The 21125-nt window shown below is 38.2% G+C and overlaps 2 protein-coding genes across 2 annotated transcripts; both read left to right on the top strand.

Moving 5' to 3' along the window:
* The first annotated feature begins 4121 nt into the window (after positions 1-4121).
* On the top strand, positions 4122-6883 carry LOC108682394. The gene is made up of 4 exons (XM_047884659.1): positions 4122-4445; positions 4583-4744; positions 5255-5359; positions 5547-6883. The coding sequence occupies exon 4, from the start codon at positions 5654-5656 to the stop codon at positions 6881-6883; it is 1230 nt and encodes a 409-aa protein (XP_047740615.1). The 5' UTR covers positions 4122-4445; positions 4583-4744; positions 5255-5359; positions 5547-5653.
* Positions 6884-13257: 6374 nt separating this feature from the next.
* LOC108682393 (E3 ubiquitin-protein ligase TRIM23) lies at positions 13258-20229 on the top strand. The gene is made up of 10 exons (XM_047884658.1): positions 13258-13362; positions 13911-14094; positions 14538-14674; positions 15725-15833; positions 16240-16549; positions 17034-17235; positions 17667-17726; positions 18412-18531; positions 18884-19051; positions 20014-20229. The coding sequence occupies exons 1-10, from the start codon at positions 13258-13260 to the stop codon at positions 20227-20229; spliced, it is 1611 nt and encodes a 536-aa protein (XP_047740614.1).
* The last annotated feature ends 896 nt before the right edge of the window (positions 20230-21125 follow it).

Here is a 21125-nt window from a genome sequence, read left to right as displayed (position 1 = left end):
CCCGAGCTAAACATCACCGTTGAGAGGTAAGGTATCAATATACGAAGTTTCGTTCGAATTTGTTTAGTATTTTAGAAGAAATCGTACGCTCACTGTGAATTTCAACACATATCGCTGTTAAAATCACGAATGAGACAAAAGTAAAAAATACTCGCGAACGAAGGCAAAAGTGGAAAAAATATCAAGAGCTAAACATCACCGTCGGGTATTGAGAAATTTATATTCAAAATTTAATTCAAATCTGTACAGTACTTTAGAAGAAATGTCACGCTCACTGCAATTTTCACCACGTATATTCATATAACTCAGCTCAGAACTATTTGAAATGTGAAAATATGCGTTTCAGAATCAGTGAAATCACTGATCATGAATCAAGAAATCGGATCATGAATCAGTGAAATAATACTGATGCTAAAAATTTAAAAGCAAAGAATAGTCCACAAAAATTCATATCTTATAGGAAACGTTTCGGAGTCCAGTCAACTTGCGATTTAAGCAAATAAGTGACATTAATACTTTAATACTGATGCTTTCCAATTAAATTTTGCTGAGTCCAGGTGTAACAAGTGGTCATCATGCGGCATGGTTGAGTTCAACCATGGGTTACCATTAAACAATATAAGGTTCCGCGAAGTTCCGCCCCACGAGAAGTTCCACCTTTCAGTGCATCTTTCTTGTGACGTCACTGAGATAGAAAAACGTAAACAAACAATCCCTTGCCGGGCCGTGTGTAACGTTGTTTCGATGTCGCATTTGAGAGCACTTCAAATAAAATTTACCATCTCAAAATGGCACAAAACTAATTTAATAACTGCAACTTATCTTGTTTTTTACGGTGCCGCTGTTACATATAAATCTTGTTGAGGGGAAAAAGAAATAAATGACAATATATAAGGATGGGCCGGCAAACAAACTTCTAAGTATTAGTATTAGCATTAGCTATGCCAATGCCAGTCTGCCAGACTTTGCCAGTAAGCAGTAATGGCGCCGTGGCGGCAATGGCCATGGTTCTGCGCAGGGCCGCGGGCGCCGGGCGCAGCTAACGTTCAAAGATATGAAGGAGCCATTCGAACGAATTGATTTTTTAAGCTAATAAGCTAATGCCGTATGCGTATATTGTTGCATCTCTTTTATTATTCTTGTTCATATTTTTCATTTGGTTTATATTGCTTACTTGCCATTTTATCAGAAAAATTTGGTTGAGAACTGTCAAGTGTCAACCTTACAATTTAGATTTAGTTGGGTAAACACACCATATTCCAACACCTTAAGGATGTAGCAAGAAATAAATGGCTGTATATTATAAATAGATTACCGTATCCGCAAGCAGCGCAACTTGACTACTCGAGTTCTGATTGGTTTACGTCACTTTCAAAACACCACACTATGTGCTAGCAATGATGAAATGTCACAAACTGTTGCCATATTCATTTAAAAGCCTTTAAAATTCAAAGCTACAAAATTTCTGAATTCCAACACTGTGTGTGAGTGTGACTAAATCATAAATGCAGCAATGGCATATTGTGAGACTAATTCCGACAACGCTTCAAAATAGTAATTCGTAATTCCAACACCCTGTGTGAGCTGGGTCCGGTGGGTCGGAATACGACAGTAAACAACATCCTGTGTGTCGTAATTCTGACACCCTGTGTTGGAATTAGTTTGTATGTGTCTAAAACTGTCTCTTAAATCAATCGTCTATTAATGTATTTAGGGTAAATGCGGTATATTCCGTCACATTAAGGACGCATCGAGAAATGAAAAACTATAAAAAAATAACCGTATGCGTTACTCAAGTTCTGTTTGCTTAATGTGACTCTCAAAACACCGCACTAGTCACTACGTGTCAGCAACGACGAAACGTCACAAAATGTTGCCATATTTATTTAAAAGCCTTAAGAACGCAAACCTAGCAATTCCCTATATTCCGTCACTGTGTGTGGCTATATTCAGCACGTGGTGAGGCGTATTCCGTCCGCGCAGGATGGAATTCTAATTTCAAATGTTCATATATTATTTCGATCCACCAAGACCACTTTTTTGATCCAACATCGTTATTTAAGGCAAAAAATGAACTTCTTAAAGGCTTAAAACACGTACGCTAACTTGCTCAGTTTCTATAAAGTACCTAATCACTTGGAAGCTGCAAGTCTGCACCTTTCACTCAACAATTAAAATTAGACTTATAAAAAGTATTAGTTAGTTGAAAATTTGTCTCTTAAGTTGACCGCAATGAACTAAACTTCATTAAGTAATTATAACTACGCTGCAAAGCAGAGTTTCACACACACGCACACTAAACATCACGCACACTAAACATGCAATTCAGAGTTCAGACGAACAGAACTATATATCACGTGGGCCAGCTTGCAACTGAATTAAATAGGTACCTACTAGCTTATTTCCCGCTGGCCGCTCCCGGTGCATTTCTAGCGGGTTGATCAATCGTATACGTAATTTGTATACGATTGTATACGAATTACAAATTAACTAATCATTCGTATACTTAGTGCAAGAGAATGAATAATTATGTTGTTTCTGATCAAACGAACAAAAACTTTTTCTGTTTCTGATCAAACGAACAAAAACTTGTGATCAAACGAACAAAAACTTCTGATCAAACAAACGACAACAAACGAATAATTGAAGATAATTCTGAAATCGTAAGTCATAACGTCTATTGAATTCTATGAATTCTAATACGGATCATTAATTTTAACATCGTATTTTCAAAAATCAATTATTGCATTTCTTTTAATTGAAAAATATCCTTTTACATAAAAAACAATGAATTTTTTCTTACAGCTCCTCAGGAATGACGAATGAATGCTCATCATATTGACAAATGACGATCTTACTACTCTTATAGCTAAAAATTTTAAATTGAATGATTTTGTCATTTCAAAGACTCCATTGATTACAGAACTTTAGTTTTTGGAAGTGTATTCAAGAAAAGTTTCTGAAATAGTAGAAACATTTCCATTATTATTCTGAAATAGAAGCGTCATTTCCATTCTTATATATAAACAGGATTAATAAAATACCTATCAAATTCATCCAATGTCATTCAATTAATTTGGTAGAGCAAGGTCAACTGTCAAATTTGACAAATTTTTGGATGATCTCACTGGGTAGCGTGCATTGTCTCTTTGGATCTCAATATTTTCCCGCTAGATGGCCAAGACCTAGTGTTTTGGCAGTAGTTTGACGCGCAAATGTATGACGTCACCATTTCAACTATCAACGAACGCATGGAACTAAAACAAAGCTTAATATAAAGGAAAAACTGAGAGGTGATGGAATTACCCATGATGTCGGAATATACCGCGTTTACCCTACCACTTAAAATCAGCAAATACAAGTATTCTTAAAGGATTCCTAATATATTCACAGACTATTTAAAAGTCTCAAACCATAATATTCTTTCTGCACAAACAGTTTATCACTATTTAGTAAAGCAAGTTGACTACTACTAGTTGACTTGGGCTTTTGCTCTGCGGATCTTAACATTTTCCCGCTAGACCTAGTGTTTTGTGGAAGTCTCGCACCGTGGCATGCAGTAGTATCTAGTATGACGTCACTATTTCAACCATCTACGCATGCATGGAACTAAGACCAAGCTTAATATAAAGGAAAAAGATGAAGGGTGTTGGAATTACACACAGTGTCGGAATATGGTGCCTTTACCCTATGTTGGATACTTATAAAGTCTTTAGCCTCTAAGTTGGAGTGTAAAAGTAGTATTCCATCTGTCAGTATTTATTTGTTCCAATTACCAGTACACTTTTTAAAATTAAAAAAAATTAAAAATAAAAAACTGAAATTAAAAGTCAGCAAATGTTGCTACCATTACAATTAAGTAGATTAAACATTCATCTAGCAATTAATCCTGCTAAGCATTCATCTAGCAGGAATTTTGCAGTTCCAAAAATGATGGTAAAACTCTGTTTGCTGGCGCTGCTCAAGACAAGGGGAAGATGTATTCCATGCCTGCACAATATATGATATGAATATATACTATAATAACTCTAAATTGTATTTGATTATCTTTGTCTAATAGTACACACTATGTACACAGGTTGTTTGGTGAATGGCAAACTTGTTTTTTTTAATATGTTTTTAATGGCTTGAATTATTTTTTCTTTATCCCTATTGTGGTTTTTGCTTCTCTGATGAGCTATAAATAGTCTAGCATGAATATGGAGACTCAAAACTTCAATAAATTTACATTCCTCAAACTTATGTATATAACTGACTCATTTGACAAGTGTTATTCTATTTACAGACTAGCAATATTATTTACAGAGGTAATATATAAATGTTAAACTCAAAAACTAGGATGGCTTAAGAATCTCTGATTGCTTCACCACTGGCTTGTGCCCAGCAGTCATTCCACACATTCAATTCAGGAACCTTCTTCCTCTGGCAAGAAATCAGGAAAACAGGTAATTCAATATAAATTTTATCATAAAAATCCTAATAATCATAAAAAATGTTATCATAAAAATTAGTTTATGAAATTTTCAAAATACTTAATTTGAATCATTTAGTATTTGTCATTTACATTTCTTGTTAATTTCAGCTGGAGTGTCGAGTGTGTGAAGAGAGCTTCAGTCTCGGTGGAGATAAAGTGCCGCATCTGCTGTTCTGTGGCCATACATTATGTCACTCTTGCTTGCTGAGACTTCCAATGACATCTGCTATTGACAGGGCATCCAGCAGCTTCAACACCACAGCTGCTACTGTAGGTACTAGTGTTATATGCTATCCTTTTGATTGGCAGCCTACTCCTATAGGTATAGCACCTCAGCTACAAGTTTTGCTATTCCTACATTAAAATTTCAATTAAATTAGTTTGATATAGTAATCTAGAATGGTAGAAATATGTGCAAAGATCTTATAATTTTTTGTACAAATCCTTCGCGACATTGAAATTATTCACAGATTTTATTTTAATTGAGAAGCTAAACATTATATGTATGGTACTCTTCTAAATATGAGGCTACATGTTTCATGCCCTCCATTATTTTGGAGATGTGTTTTAAAAATGATGCTGAAATCACCATTTTGTAACTTTCCATGGGGTTTTGGCTCTTGTGAATTGATTTTTAGTTTTTCATTGAAACATATATTAGTATCAATTGGATGAATATTTTGAAATATTGTATAGAAATAGAGGGTTGATTATCTATTCATTTAATCTTTATTCAAAGCTAGGAAAGCTTCAATGTACTTCATTTCATGTGGCTCGAAGAAGAACTTTGCACTGTTGGAGGTTCTGGAGCGCAACAGCGGAGCCAGTGAACAGCAAGCAGGAGGTCGACAGCCTCTTCTTTCTCCTGACCTGTTGCATTGCTAGGTCTGTGTTATTTAGTCTATTTGCATGAAACATTATTAGTGAAACAACTCGTATTGGTGAGCTGAAATTTTGTAAATCTGAAGTATATTACAAATGTCATCATTTGCTCAGATAGCAAAATATTTGCAATTTGTTGCAGTTTAAGATTAAAGCGAATCACACTCATCGACTGTTGATGCCAATGCAGACTGCAGATAGAAGGGTAACAGACCCTCCACTGCTCCTGTTGGATGAGATCTTTCACTAAGCTGCTGACAGCTTGTCCAATCTCCTCTCAACCGTTCAGCCCAAGCGATGCAGCCCAAGTGCTGTATCGGAACCACAAAAGAGATGCTGACAGGTAAGGAGGAGATGCTGACACGCCATCAGATGTTGGTGGAAACAAGTGCCACGTCTGAGAAAGCCGACTCAAAAGCCGCTGCCTTGGCTTGTCGCACCAGGATGGATGACCTATCGATCGCAGAGAGCGATTTTGAGGCCGCATTAGATCGGAAGAGTCGTGATTTGCAGGACAAGGCTAGCTGCATGGGCACCGAGATGACACAAGCTAACTTGCGGTCTTTTCGCCTCAGAACCCCTCCAAGATCCGCCGTCGAGTTGACGTCGGACAAAGAAGATGATCCAGAAGCGGCTTTGGATCGAGTTGAGCTGGAGCTCAAGTGCTTACAACTGGAGCTTCAGCGAAATAAGCTAATTGCCAAGGTCAGATGCTTCAAGACCCCCAGCGAGTCAGGACCTCCCAGGGGCAGGAGAATCACATCTCGATCCACTCATTCTAGAGTAGAGGAGTGGGTTGCCGGTCAGCACGGTGTACGGAGCAGTCGTGCAAGCCAGTTTGGAGGGAGAGCAGTCAATCTGGCTCCCTCCATTGCTAATGAAGATACCCCCACAGAAGAGCCCGTGGATGTACCCGTCATGAACGTAGAACCGAAACGTACCGAATCTCCCAAGTTTGGTGCTAGTAATGCCGCTCAGGTGCCAGTCATGGAAGTTTCGTTGAGATCTGAGCTCATTGCTGAATTGAAGCAAGCCCCGAAGAAGCTGTACAATGGGGAGCCGCATCTTTTCGACTACTGGCTTCATAATTTACAACAAAGAATAGATGAGTTACAATTGGGACCACGTGAAGCCATGGAGGTGTTGGCCAATCATTCCACAGGCAAGCCGCACAAGCTAATCAAGAAGTATTCGAAGGAAGTAGACATAGACCAGCAGAAACAACTTCATTCTATTCTTAACAAATTGAGAAGAAGGTTTGGCTCGAGCAGAAAAATCGCCAGTCACCTGTACGATCAGCTCCTCCGATCGCCGGAAATACGGGGTCAAGAGTCAGATCCAGGCGTAGCACTGAAACTCAGGCAATTTGGTGACCTATGCCAAACAGTGCACTTTGCTATGGGTTCGGCGCCGGCCCTCCACCTTCTGGATGATTTCCTAGGAATGCAGCCTATAAAGAACAAATTGCCAGAGTTTGCCTACAGTTCCTGGCGACGCGAATGTTTGAGATATCAAGAGAAATACTAGCAGATATCTACGATCCGCTTTCGAAACATTCTCGTCTAGTGTACGTCATAATAGACGATCATAGCAACTTCTCATTCTGACAACCTTCAATTCTTGATGATTTTGAAAATTACCTGTCCGAGACACACTTACTCATTGGCGATGTTCGGTAGTCATAGCAAAACCCTGTTGGGACGCTCCTTAAAAAATCTCATGATCAGAGGCGTTTCAGAAAGAAAAGCTTCGACCTGCCACGTCTTTTCGTGAACCATTACATTCCAGACCTAAGGAACGAGGTGGCTACCTGAGAAATCGTTGCCAAGCATCCGAAGATCTCTCACTTTGCTGAGAAATTCTTGCTCCTAGATCCCACAGCGGAGGTCGCTAAATTACTTGGATGCGACAGTAGTAGATTGTTGCCCAGTTCCACAAAGCTGATAGTGTTTCGGTATCGCACGGTTCTCGGCTGGGCCGTTCTCGGCTTCATCTGCCCCATGGGTGCCATGACTTCTAAGAAAAACTCGACCACGCTAAAAACTGCTGCAAAGATCGGCCACGATCATTTCTCAGTGGAGAAGACGCTGGATCCAGAATCGAAGACGAACGTGTTCGCACAGTTCAAAGATGACGAAGATTTAGGCTGTTACCCGAAGACCAGCAATTCTTGATCCCTATGATGAAGATACGTGTGAACCAAGAAGGGGGCTAAAGCGCTCCTACTCCTGAAGGACGAGGAACAACGCCCATCAGATAATGCAGCCGCCTGACGTCGACGACAAGTCTCGTCTCTCGCTCGCCTGCAAAAAGACCCGTATACATTAGAGGCATGCGTCGTCGCCATTGGGAAGAACATCTCGAAGCGGCACGTCGAGCCCGCTCTGGACTGTGAAGCACAACGCAAACCCGCCTGACACATTTCAGTCTTCCCGGTGACTCAAGCGTAAAGGTAAAGTAAGTGACTATTTTTTGATAGGCATGAGCCTCAACTCGGTCCTGCTGTCTGGACCGGATCAGAACAACACAATGCAGCGTGATGACCCCGTTTTGAGAACAGGTAATCGGTTTTGTAGCCGAGGTTGATAGCATGTTCCACACATTTCAGTTGAGCGAAGAACATCGAAATCTCCTTCAGTTCTTTTGGTGGAGTGACAACGACTCCAAGCAGCAAGTAATCTCATATCGAGGCCGGGTACATGTATTCGGCAACACCTCCAGTCCCGCTGTCGCAACGATGTGTCTAAGAAAAGAGGCGGAGGGTATCGAAGGTAAAACGGACTTTAGAGATCGTCCGAGAGACACAGAAAACTTTTTAATATGAATCTTATTTTTGTAAACAAATTTTATTTCAGTATTTTCTAATATACCGTAATTTTCGTTAATGTGTGAAAAAACACATTAATTTAAATGGAGGCCTTAGCATCTTCAATTTTATGCAATAGGGACTATAAAGATAGAAATGAGACAAGTCAAAACTTTATTCACAAGCATTTCAAGTGCAGTTTCACTTATATGTCATTAAAGAAATTTAAAACGATAATACCCTGCTATATTAGTGCAGAACTATTGCATGTATTGCATATTATTATTGATTGCTCTTGCTTCTAATCCTACTTATCACTTTCGTGTACCAATCATCATCTTTGATACGTTCAAGTCTTGATTCATTAGGGCATGAGCCATGAGCATATTTTTATTGACCTTCTATAAGGAATCCAAGTCTTCAAGTATGCTGACTTGAGCCAATATGCCTATGATATTTTTGAACTAATAGATTAATCAAATTTAATTTCTAGTCTTGAAAGTGACGCCATTATTACGAAGGAAGCTCAAATGTCCTCTCTAAATTTAATATTGCAAATGTTTACAAATAGCATTAAAAATAACTATAAATGACTGTGTTTTATTAGACAATGTTTTTTTTATGCAAAAAGCTCTCTTTTCTCACTTAGGACCGCTAGGATTTTTTGTAGCCACATCACTAAGTATAACTGATGAAGTTTGATTCAAACAAATGTCCAGAAGAATTGACTCTGGAGTCTGGAGGATTCACCGAAATTCAATAATCAGTGGTTAAAATGCATGTAGTTATCTTGAAAACAACTCATTCGTACGCTTTACCTAAATTTCTAAATAACATGAATAATTATTTTAAACATTTTAGTTATAGCGGTTACAGCGTTTATTGGGCCGTAGGCCTGTCGCCGATTCTTAACTTCGCTGAACATTCCCAACTTATTGCGGTCTCGGACCCGCAACTCACTGCTACAATTTTGCTTAGCGTAACCGCTCGGCCTCCTCGCCGATTCTGACCAGAAACTGGCTCACAGAGCTGGGATCGAACCCGCACTTCTCTGCTACAATACTATGTATTTTAACCACTGGCCCACCCTGCCCCAAGGTGCGTCAGTGTTACTGTGAATACTATTATAGTTAAAAATAAATCCCTAAAACTTGAATCTCTCAGAACAATTTAAAATGTTAAAAATTAGTTATCACCCAAGATGTGTTACGAAAATTGACGAAGCAATTACTAGAAGACATTCCTAGAGTTGGTACTGGTAGTGATTATATCCTCCAGCTTCTCATTGAGCACCACATCTCTTTAGTTTAATTAAGAAACCTTTGTTAATTAACTTATTTGTTTTTAACACCCAATAATTTGTTCAATTAATTTATTTTCATGCATGTTTTTCAGGGGGTAATTTGTTGAAGCGAGAGTTTAAGAGAGTTGAGACGTTTAAAAAATGCCTTTTACGATTGCAAACCTAGTAAAATTTAAGTTTTGCCACGTCCCAAATTTATCTTAAGTTGAAAAGTATTCACTTAGAAATATAGAGTATTGAATATGTAACTCAAAAAACGAAAATGTTAGTTCAGAATTTTTTTGAGATAATTTCCAAGTTCTTGTTAATCCGGTAGTTAAGTTGAAAGTTGATTGATCCTGGCTCGCTTGCTTAAAAAAAAAAGTTTAGCCGTGAGGGACATGGGGGGACAACGGTCAACGGCCCACATCCTCAATAAACAAATTAACAACAAAAACAAAAAAAAAAAACGTCTGGACTTAGGACTGCCGTGTTCCACGGCTCTGCCGTGGCGTGTTCTCTTCAACAGGTGCTAAGAATAGGAAGAGTTCGAGTAGGTGGCGCACTGATCCACTGAACAGTGATTGAGATTTGAGAGTAACTGTGAAGTCTATAAAGTGACATGTGAAAAATTACGTAGGCAACTATAACTCAAAACCCTGTCGTGAGGGCCGCATTGGACTAGCTAGTGTTCAGAGGCTCCCGCAAATCTGGAACGAAAGAAAAAAGGACTCAGGACGGGACTTCGTAGCTATGAGCCTATGAGGGTATTTCTGATTGCTAGAACAACGAAGTCACTCACTCAAAGTGGCCAGTGGGTTTTTTGATACTTGTTATAAGGTTTTGGTCATTAGTAGGTCTGTAGGTTCCTTGGTTGGATAATTAGCTAGATAGTCTTTTGAGCTTTTAACTGACATGTGCAACTGCATTGGCCAGGCCCATTGGCAATTGGCGAATTGGGTAGCCACATTAACTGATTCAGTCTGATTGATTGTCACCAGTCACATTGTTCTGCAACTGATTGGTCAAAATAACCTTATCAAACCTTGAGCATTGAAACCACAAATACCTCTTGCTTTCTTGTTTAAGTGCTGGACCTATAAATTGTAAAACCATTTGTATAATGTTTCTTATATTATTAACTAGTCATTAATTAGTTTTTGCATTGTATTTATCTATCTATAATAAAAGTATTTAACAATCTATTTTGTTAATGTATCAAATTACAAATTAAAAAAAAAGCATACACATATTTTTGAGGCTTTAAATTCTGTATGCACTATGCATCAGGCAGCATCACCTATTAAATTTGAATTAACCACATAATGCATGCCTAAGCGCAGTAGGCGCATTAAGCGGTAAGCGCTCTGTTATTTAGGGTAAACACACCATATTCCGACACTTTAAGGACATAGCAAGAAATGAATGGCTATAAAAAGATCACCGTATGCGCAACTCAAGTTCTGATTGCTTTATGTCACTCTTGAAACGCCACACTACATGCCAGCAATGAAGAAACATCACAAACTGTTGCCATATTTATTTAAAAGCCTTTAGAATTCAAATCTACAAAATCGCTGAATTCCGACGCTGTGTGTGACTAAATTAGGCATATTGTGAGACTAATTCTGACAATGCTTCAAAACAGTAATTCGTAATTCTGACGCCCTGTGTTGGAATTCTGACGCCCTGTGTGAGCTGTCTCGGAATACGACACAGCTCGGAACGAGCTGTGTCTAAAACCATCTCGTAAATTAATCATCTATTAATTCATTTACCACTTGAAATCAGCAAATACCTACAAGTATACTTAAAGGATTCTTAATATATTCACATACTTATTTAAAAGTCTCAGACCATAATATTCTTTCTACACAAACAGTTTATCACTATTTGGTAGAGCAAGGTCAACTACAACTTTGACACATTTTTTGATGTTCTCACTGGGTGACGTGGACTTTCACTCTGAGGATCTTAACATTTTCCCGCCAGACCTAGTGTTTTGCGGAAATCTGGTGCACAATAGTATGACGTCACCATTTCAACCATCTACGCATGCGTGCTACTAAGACAAAGCTTAATATAAAGGAAAAAGTTGAGAAGTACCTATCAGAATTACCCATGATGTTGGATTTGGAATATGGTGCATTTACCCTATATAATAAAGTAATTGTTGCTTCAAAACGACAAACATTTTCTCAAAGACATGAGACATTTGAAAAGTTGTGAGGGAAACAAAATCATTCAGAATCTTAAGTGAAGTAATTAGCCTAGAAAATATCAACAAAATAAAGCAATACCTAACATGAAAAAATTCATATCTAGACTTGTATAAAGTGGTATTTAAATTTTTAAACCACTTTCCATCATTGAAATCTCAGTGTGAATCAAATCTTTTTATTTGAAATTGAATTTGACATTGCCTAAACAGAGAGTGGGACATCATCTTAATGATCTCATCTTATGTTCACATTATATCACAATGTGTCTGATGCTATGAAGAATTGCAGTTTATCTCATCATTCTGTGTGGTATAAGAAACTTTGTTAATATTGGTGAAATCATGAGAATTTTCTGCAAAAGTTAATGTACTTTCCTTTTATTTTCAAATATTTTCATTGCAAAAAATTGGTCAGTTATGGATAAACTACTACTAGTGAATTGATTTGAGACTTTGAGAAAGGCATTGCCAACCCAGCAATCCACATGCAGTCATTAAATTGCGCAATATTGGAACCACTGTAATTTCTGATTAGCTCAACTCCTACTGGTCATTGCATTGGAAGGTGTAACATGGTAGGCTTTTTGATCCATTTTGTTATATAAACATGAGAATATATTACCTATCCAGAATTCCACACTGCCTAATAGTACTAATTTTATGTACAATAAACCATTCTATCATTTACAATGTCAAATTGTCAAGTAGATGCTGTTTGGTAAATGGCAAAAATTGTCAGAATGAATTTTTTATTTATCTTTTACATATATTTTTAATGGCTTTAATTGTTTTTGACTTGTCTCCATTGTGCTTTTTGCTTGTATGACAAGCAATGAATAGTCCAACACAAATACAAGGACTCAAGACTTTTTGAATTTGCATTACTCCAGGCATGGAATATATCTACTTGGCGAGCCGCAACTAAATTTTTGGAGCCATGGTTTTATAGACTTGCTAGCTGTGCTTCCATTTCTTTGAGCCGTGATTTAATTCCTTTGCACCGTGCATTCCATTTCTCAGCAATTAAAAGCCATTTACGAGTAACAAGCCAGCAGGCACAAACTTTTTACCAAGTCCCATGCACTTGTTACCCCCTAATCTCTAATTTTACCCTAAAAGCAGTCAACACTAACATTTGTCTTCACTTGAGTGGCAACTGATCACGTGATAATGTAGTCTGACCAACAGACCAATCTGACGTGACCACAACTATGCCATCTATACGGAACCGTTTTAGGTTTAATTGTTGTTATGTTGTGCAGGATATTTTGGCGGGATCGCTAAAGTAGTGCGGATTGCAGAAGTTATTTTATGAAACAACATGTTTGCGGAGTGCAAACTGTGATTTTTTCAATCAAACAAAAATATGTACATGACATTAGAGGCTTAGAGCCACGAGATTTCATACCTACTGAAATTATATGATATTAGAGCCATGATATTTCAGAAATAAAGACTTTTCCAGCCCTGCATTCCTCAAACTTACATACCGGTATATAACTGACTCATTTAACAAGTGTTCTATTTCCAGACCAGCAATATTATTTACAAAAGTAAAATATAAATATATATGTTAAGACTTGGAAACTAGGATGGCTGAAGAATCTCTGATTGCTTCACCACTAGCTTGTGCCCAGCAGTCATTCCACACATTCAATTCTGGGCCTTCTTCCTCTGGCAAGCAATCAGGAAGACAGGTAAATTGAATACAAATTTCATCATCATAAGTTCATTAAAAACTTCATAATAATGCCATAGCTCATTAATACCAAACTTAGTTTATGAAATTTTGAAAATACTAAATTTGAATCATTTAATGTTTGATGTATTTATTTCTTCTTAATTTTAGCTGGAGTGTCGAGTGTGTGAAGAGAGCTTCAGTCTTGGTGGAGATAAAGTGCCACGTCTGCTGTTCTGTGGCCATACATTATGTCACTCTTGCTTGCTGAGACTTCCTATGACTTCTGCTGCTGATGAGGCATCCAGCAGCTCCAGCACCACATCTGCTGCTGTAGTTAATAGTGTTATATGCTGTCCTTTCGATAGGCAGCCTACTCCTATAGGTATAAAAACCTCAGCTACACGTTTTGCAATTATACCTTATTGTTTGTAGTCATTTAATGTATTGTCACCCCCTCAGCCAGTGGCTTGCAGCATGGGACTGGGTGCCTTGATTCATGTTTATTTACACATACCGGTACTACCTTATTATTGGTAGTCATTTAATGTAGTGTCACCCCTTCAGCCAGTGGCTTGCAGCGTGGGACTGGCAGGAGGTGGGTGCCTGCCGTCAGAAGTGTGTGATGAGGATGAGACTCACATAGCAACGCTGTACTGCACTGTGTGCACCTCCAACTTGTGCCATGCATGCAGTGAGCGCTCCCATGCCCCCCGCACCCTGCACACCCACAGGAGGATACCTATTGCCGGTAATTACCATTACATGAAGGTTTAAAAGAAAATAGACTTGCTAATAGATTGAGTGGCATAATCAGTAGGATATTGGTTTATGATTTGAGTACCTATACTGAATGGAAATTTGCTTATATTAATTAAATTGCTGTTATAGTAGGATATTTACTTATGAGTACCGTAGAACAATGATTAATGGAAATTCTTCTTAATTGTATCGGTGGTATGATATGTTGAATACAAAACTCCTAACAACTGTATAATTAGTGTGATATTAAATATTATGTTGCCTTTTGATTAGATGTTGAATGGAAAACTGGTTCAATTAATTTAATTTATTGATATCTCTTCATCTATGATAGTCCACTCAACCTTTTTCTACATAGTAGTTATTGTGCACGTTTTACAGTCTGGCGTGATTAGTTGATACATAGCTCTTATAATTTGTTGAATCCCTCAGACAAGCCACGGGAGAAGCCACGCTGTCCCTGCCATCCTTCTCACACCGTCGACTTTGTCTGCCTTGAGCCCCTCTGCACCAGCACGAGTCCTCTCATGTGCTTCATCTGCAAGGACTACAAACACGCCAAGCACAAGGTGGGTCAACCTCATGTGCTTTATCTGCAAGGACTACAAACATGCCAAGCACAAGGTGGGTCAACCTCATGTGCTTCATCTGTAAGGACTACAAACATGCCAAGCACAAGGTGGGTCAACCAACTCCTCATGTGCTTCATCTGCAAGGACTACAAACATGCCAAGCACAAGGAGGGTCAACCTACTCTTCATGTGCTTCATTTGCAAATGCACAGATTACAAGCACATGTGTAAGGGTTACAAGCACAAGGTATGTAAACCCACTCCTGCTGACGAATGTCTTTATATCCTTCTAAAATCTTATTTTATTGTAAAATGTGTTCATTATAAATGTAAAGTGTTAATTATAAAACGTATTATGATTCGATCTACAGAAACGTGATTCTTATGCTTGAAATGTGTTCTGTATTTGATATTTCAAATATTTAAGGGTTACAAGCACATGTGCTAGGGTTACAAGCACATGTGCAAGGGTTACAAGCACATGTGCAAGGGTTACAAGCACATGTGCAAGGGTTACAAGTACAAGGTATGTAAACACACTCCTGCTGACAAATGTCTTTATATCATTTTAAAACCATTTTTTATTGTAAATTGTGTTCATTATAAACGTAAAGTGTTAATTATAAAACGTATTATGATTCGATCTACAGAAACGTGATTCTTATGCTTGAAATGTGTTCTGTATTTGATATTTCAAATATTTAGAAAATTTTATGTGAATCTCACTTTACCTAAGAATTAACCAGCAAAAAAGTCATGTACATTCTTCAAATATGATTTCATTTCCATAAAAATATGGTGAATTCTCTTGGCCTTTTTAGCAAATTTTCTCATTTATGAAAAAAATGCACTATTGTGCTCGCCATGTCCGTCTGTCCGTCCGTCTGTTTGTCCGTCCGTGACTTCACGTTTTTGTCGACGAGAAAATGCGCTCTCTGTCACTCACTGCAGTGAGTACTGAGTTATTTTTTTTTTTTGCTGTACATTCTTCAAATTCTGAAAATAGATTTGTTTTGTTCAAGTAGCAACATCATTTATTTTCTTCAGCACGCACTGCTAGAGTCAGAAGCTGAGAGCGTTCGTCTGGAGCTCGGAGCAGCGACGCTGAATGTGAAGCGCACGGCACTGCAGCTCACCAACACGCTAAGGAAACTGGGTGAGTTTTCTCCCATTTATGACATTCTTGGCACAATGAACTCTGTTTTACTCAGCTTTGTTTATTGTTTACTCTGCATTTTCAGGGGTGTGCATAGCAAAATAAAAATAATTTGGATTTATTCCGCATTTTCTGGACTTTCCTCCTTGATTAATAACATTTTGTACAAAACAAATTGCACGTAAATTGGTTTTATTCTGCATTGTTTCTGGACTTTCCTCCTAAATTAATAATATTTTGTACAAAACAAATTACACTTAAGTTAGATTTATTCTGCATGTTCATTGTCTCTATTTATCAATTAATTGTCTTGTATTTTGTGCAGAACAAATTACACTTAAGTTAGATTTATTCTGCGTTGTTCATTGTCTCTTTTTATCAATTAATTGTCTTGTATTTTGTGCAGAACAAATTGCTCATCAGTTGGAAGACTGTCCAGCAATTGTGGACCGTGACCCAGACACGTTGCCTGGCACTGCTGAATCACTGCCTGGACTCCCTGTTACCCACACCTTGTCTACCGCGCTGTATCAATCGTCGGGGGACGATCCCCCTTCACTCGTCGCCGTGCCGTCATCCTCGTCTTTAATACAGGCATCGTCTTTACTGCCTTCACTGCTGGCCACGTCCATCGCTGCTGCTCCTGCCGTGGTTGCCGCCACCAGCCTGCCTCCTCTGATGAGCTCGAGTGCCGCCGCCCACGGCCACAGCTCTGGGTACGATAGATACTCTTGAGCCTGGGCGGAATTAAGTACAGGGTGCTTGTTTACAACGCACTACATCCATGTATATTATACCTCAGGCATGAAATATATACCTCAGGCGTGTATATTATACCTCAGGCGTGTTTTTTTTAAGCAGTATAAAATCTTCTACTACTAATAAGTGTAACGTTAATCATTTAATCCCAGTTGCAGTAATCGTATAATCCCTGAAATATTGAAGGTTTGATAATTTGTTTACTAAATTTTTATCTATGTATATTATACCTCGGGCGTGAAATAGACTGTGTTTCTCTGAAGCACTACAAAACCTTCTACTACTAATAAGTAACATCAATAATTTAGTCCCAGTAACAGTAATCATATATTTCCTGTAATATTAACCATTTAATTAAGTAACCCTGAGTGTATAATTTAAGTAGTAGCCACAGTAATCTTGACTCAACATTGAAGGATCACCAAATCATATTGTTGACAGAGGCTTGCCAGCCGCGCCACCACAGCAGTCGAGCTCGCCCGTGGCCGCCGTAATGGCAGCTATACGGGAGCACTTCAGTGCACTGCGGCAGCAACTGTTGGTGCAGGAGAGCTCTGCCATCGTCACCCTCCACGCCCACGTTAGAGAACGACTTTGTTCCATCAAACAGCAACAGGAGGATCTATCCTCCCTCATATCACAGGTACGATCATACAAGTAAATCACAGGTACGGTAATGCATCGCAGGTATGACAATGTATTGCTGGCATGGTAATGTATCGCAGGTAAGGTAATATATGTAATTGTTTATGTTCATTGCTTCAACAACTCATACGTGCAACTTTCTGATCGTAGGCGTTATATTAGTCTTATTAATAAATAATTTTCTCGAAATTTAACTCCAGGTAGGCCTCTTCACATTATCAAGTTTACTTCTAAGTTACGTTAAGCATGTAATACACTTAAGAAATTTTAAAGCTTTGCAGAGCACATGGAAAGGTGGGTTTAGTACTTGCTGTTGAGAAGTTGATCGTAAATATGAATAAATCGACAAAATACTGGCAATTATAGAGAAATGAAGCTTTATTTGGAGTTCGAGTGCAAGAATGTTCAAGTGTGGCTTTATTACATCAGATGGTTGGTCTGGTGCTGGAGTCAGAGCGCTGCCTGCAGCAGGACGATGGGCGGGTGCTGGTCACAACAGGTACGATCATACAGTATATTGCATGTATGACTATATATTACATGAACGGTTATGTGTCGCAGGTATGGCAATGTATCATAGGTACGCAATATATTGCATGAACGGCAATATATCGCAGGTATGGCTAAGAGTCACAGGTATGGCAATGGTATGGTAATGTATCACAGGTATGGTAATGTATCGCAGGTACCTATAGCAATATATTACAGGTATAGCAATATATCGCACATACGGTAATATATATCACAGGTACCGTAATAAATAGTAATGATTTGTTTCCATTGCTTCAGGAACTCGCGTACATCTCACTGACTGTAGGCGTGATGTTTTGTCTTGTTAAGAAATAATTGTCTCGAAGTTCAATTATATGCAGGAAGGTTCTTCACATTATTCTGCAGGTAGGTCTATATGGTTTACACAGGAAGTCTCTTAGAAATAATCAAGTTTACTTCTAAGTTGCGTAAAGCATTTAATATATTTAAGAAATTTGAAAGCTTTGCAGAGAATGTGATCGGAAATATGAATAAATCAACAAAATACTAGTAATTATAGATAAATAAAGCATTATTTGGAGTTTGAGTGCAAGAATGTTCAAGTGCAGCTTTGTTCCATCAGATGGTTGGTCTGGTGCTGGAGTCAGAGCGCTGCCTGCAGCAGGACGATGGGCGGGTGCTGGTCACCGGACGCCCCCTCATTGCTAAGCTACAGCTGCTGCAGCAGCAACAGCCGCAGCTTGAAGCCATTGAAGAATCACTTGGCACCATCGAGGATAACATTCCCTTCACATTCACTAAGGTAATGTGTATTATATCATTCCCTTCACATTCACTAAGGTAATGTGTATTATATCATTCCCTTCACATTCACTAAGGTATGTTGTATTATCTTCTCATCAGATCTGGATGGCCACGATGATGTTCCACCTTCAAATAATTTGCCCACGCCTAGTCTCCTGGTTTCAATTGTATTCTATTACATTAGACGATTCATTATTAACATTCTATGACATAGAGACATTCTATCCAATTGTATTTTATAGAAACGATACAATATGAATCAGAACCTATATTTCGTGTGTAGGTAGGTCAAGGTACGTGAAAATTTTGGCCCTGACATGCAACAGAATATAATAACTTACTTTGAACAGGACAACCGCATCCACATCGGAGCTGTGCTGGACATGCGGGTTGTCACTCTGGGACTGGACGGGGCCGGCAAGACGTCCATCTTGTTCCGTCTGCAGCAGAACTCTTGTCAGCCAAGGATCCCGACCATTGGCTTCAATGTTGACACTCTGCACTATAAAAACTTCAAGGTATTAACTCCTAACTGGAATAACTTGCGTATTTTCTTCTCTATAAAATTCTAATGGTTAAACTTTCATCAGATTAAACATTATGCACTATAAAAACTTCAAGGTATTGTGCTCCTAACTGGAATAACTTGCGTATTTTCTTCTCTACAAAATTCCAATATTTAAACTTTCATCAAATTAAACACTATGCACTATAAAATTTCAAGGTATTGTGCTCCTAACTGGAATAACTTGCGAATTTTGTTCTCTATAAAATTCTAATGTTAAAACTTTCATCAAATAACACACTCTTCTCACTTTAAAAAACTTCAAGGTATTCTGCTCCGAACTGGAATAACTTGCGTATTTTCTCCTATAAATTTCCACTTTTTAAACTTTTATCAAATTACTATGCACTATAAAATTTCAAGGTATTGTGATTCAAACTGGAATAACTTGTTGATTATTTTCTGAATAAAATTCTCAGCTTGGAAATTGTTTTAATTTAAATTATTCAAATTTACTACATGACAATTTGGCAATCGAGTAGCTAACTAATAGATTTATATGCATTCTTTTGCCTGTATATACACGTTTTATTTGACGTTTGTTTTAATTGGTGTATCATGATTGGTAAACACATAATTTTTACTTTATTTATTACTTATTTTATATGAAAGTATGAATGACCTCAAAAACGCTCCACTAACAATATTTTAATTTTATATTTCATCCAATTCTCAAATGCTCAAAAATGGGCTTGAACCTGCGTATTCTCTACAGCCTGGATGATGCTCTGAGGTGCACGTTTGTGCTGAATTGTTGCGTGCGGTGCAGTGAGGATTTGTGCTACGTGGTCACGTGCATTGCAGTGAGAATTTGTGCTACGTGGCACTGTGCATTGCCTGTCTCTTATACACATCTAGATGTGTATAAGAGACAGNTAGATTATCACACGTATTAAAGCTGTAATTTTTGTGCAGTTCACTATGTGGGACGTTGGCGGACAGCCGAAGCTGCGGCCGCTATGGCGTCACTATTACTACAACACTCAGGCCGTTATTTTCGTGGTGGACTCGAGCGACCGCGACCGACTTGAGGAGGCCAGGGCTGAGCTCACCAAGCTTATGATGGAGAGGCAGTTGAAGGATGTTCCGCTCCTCATATACGCCAACAAACAAGTGCGTAGCCACATATAAGCAAACTGACAATATATGTACAACAATATATGTACAAATAACTTGGTAACTGCAGATAAGTCATATATGCCAACAAACAAGTTGATAACCTCATACACACGATTACACAAGTTAGTAACATCATATACAAAGATAAACAAGCAGGTGATCAACAAATTAGAAGGTTATGTCATGAACGATAATGAATAGCTGGGCAATATTTTGTGCAGTAATATTAGGGAAAATATTATCTTCAGTTCTTGTGGTCTTTTTTACTACCTAGTGTTTGCAGTACAAATCTTCATTTTTTTCGATTCTGTTGAGTTCTGATATAGGTGATCTGTCCGCTAGTGTTAGTTGAAAATAATATAGACAATAGGTGAGTGTACCTGATTTTGCTGCTTGTTTTTAAAGGAAATGGTAAGAGTTGGACTATGAAGTGCACAACTGAAACGGGTTATCAGTGTCTGGGCCACTAGAGAATAATTCCTTCCTTTGTATGAGACTAATAATCCTGGTGTTTCAGTGAAGTGTGTGGTCAAAAGTTGCTCCACCTGATTCATTTATGTTGATAGAAAAATTTGCTCATAATGTATATATTAACGGACAGCTGAAGCGTTGGACGAATAAATAAAGAATAGGTATTGATTTAAATGACTTGTCGCTGTTGTGCAATTTCATTGTTTTCTGATTATTCTGGAATAATTAGAGATTCTAATGTTTCTTTGATTTTGTACATAACTCTCCTATGAACGATCTTGATTGTTCAGTGTTACCGTACCAGTCATTTACTTCCACAATTCTAGTGTTCATCTCATGTGCATTTTACACGAGAGTGAGGCAGCGAGGCACTAACCCAAGCTCACTCCGCTCTACTAACTCTCAGCAATCTTGTGCCTAACGCTGGATTTTGTGGC

The sequence above is a fragment of the Hyalella azteca genome, unplaced genomic scaffold, assembly GCF_000764305.2.
Source record: "Hyalella azteca isolate HAZT.00-mixed unplaced genomic scaffold, Hazt_2.0.2 contig15810, whole genome shotgun sequence".
NCBI classification, from domain to species: Eukaryota; Metazoa; Arthropoda; class Malacostraca; order Amphipoda; family Hyalellidae; genus Hyalella; species Hyalella azteca.
The sequence above is the reverse complement of the archived record's forward strand: the minus strand, read 5'-3'. Positions and strand labels throughout refer to the sequence as shown.

Coding starts and splice junctions, on each gene's coding strand:
- LOC108682394 (XM_047884659.1), top strand. CDS start 5,654: ATGCAGCCCAAGTGCTGTATCGGAACCACAAAAGAGATGCTGACAGGT.
- LOC108682393 (XM_047884658.1), top strand. CDS start 13,258: ATGGCTGAAGAATCTCTGATTGCTTCACCACTAGCTTGTGCCCAGCAG. Junction 14,095..14,537: donor CAGGAGGATACCTATTGCCG/GTAATTACCATT, acceptor TGAATCCCTCAG/ACAAGCCACGGGAGAAGCCA. Junction 15,834..16,239: donor CAACACGCTAAGGAAACTGG/GTGAGTTTTCTC, acceptor TATTTTGTGCAG/AACAAATTGCTCATCAGTTG.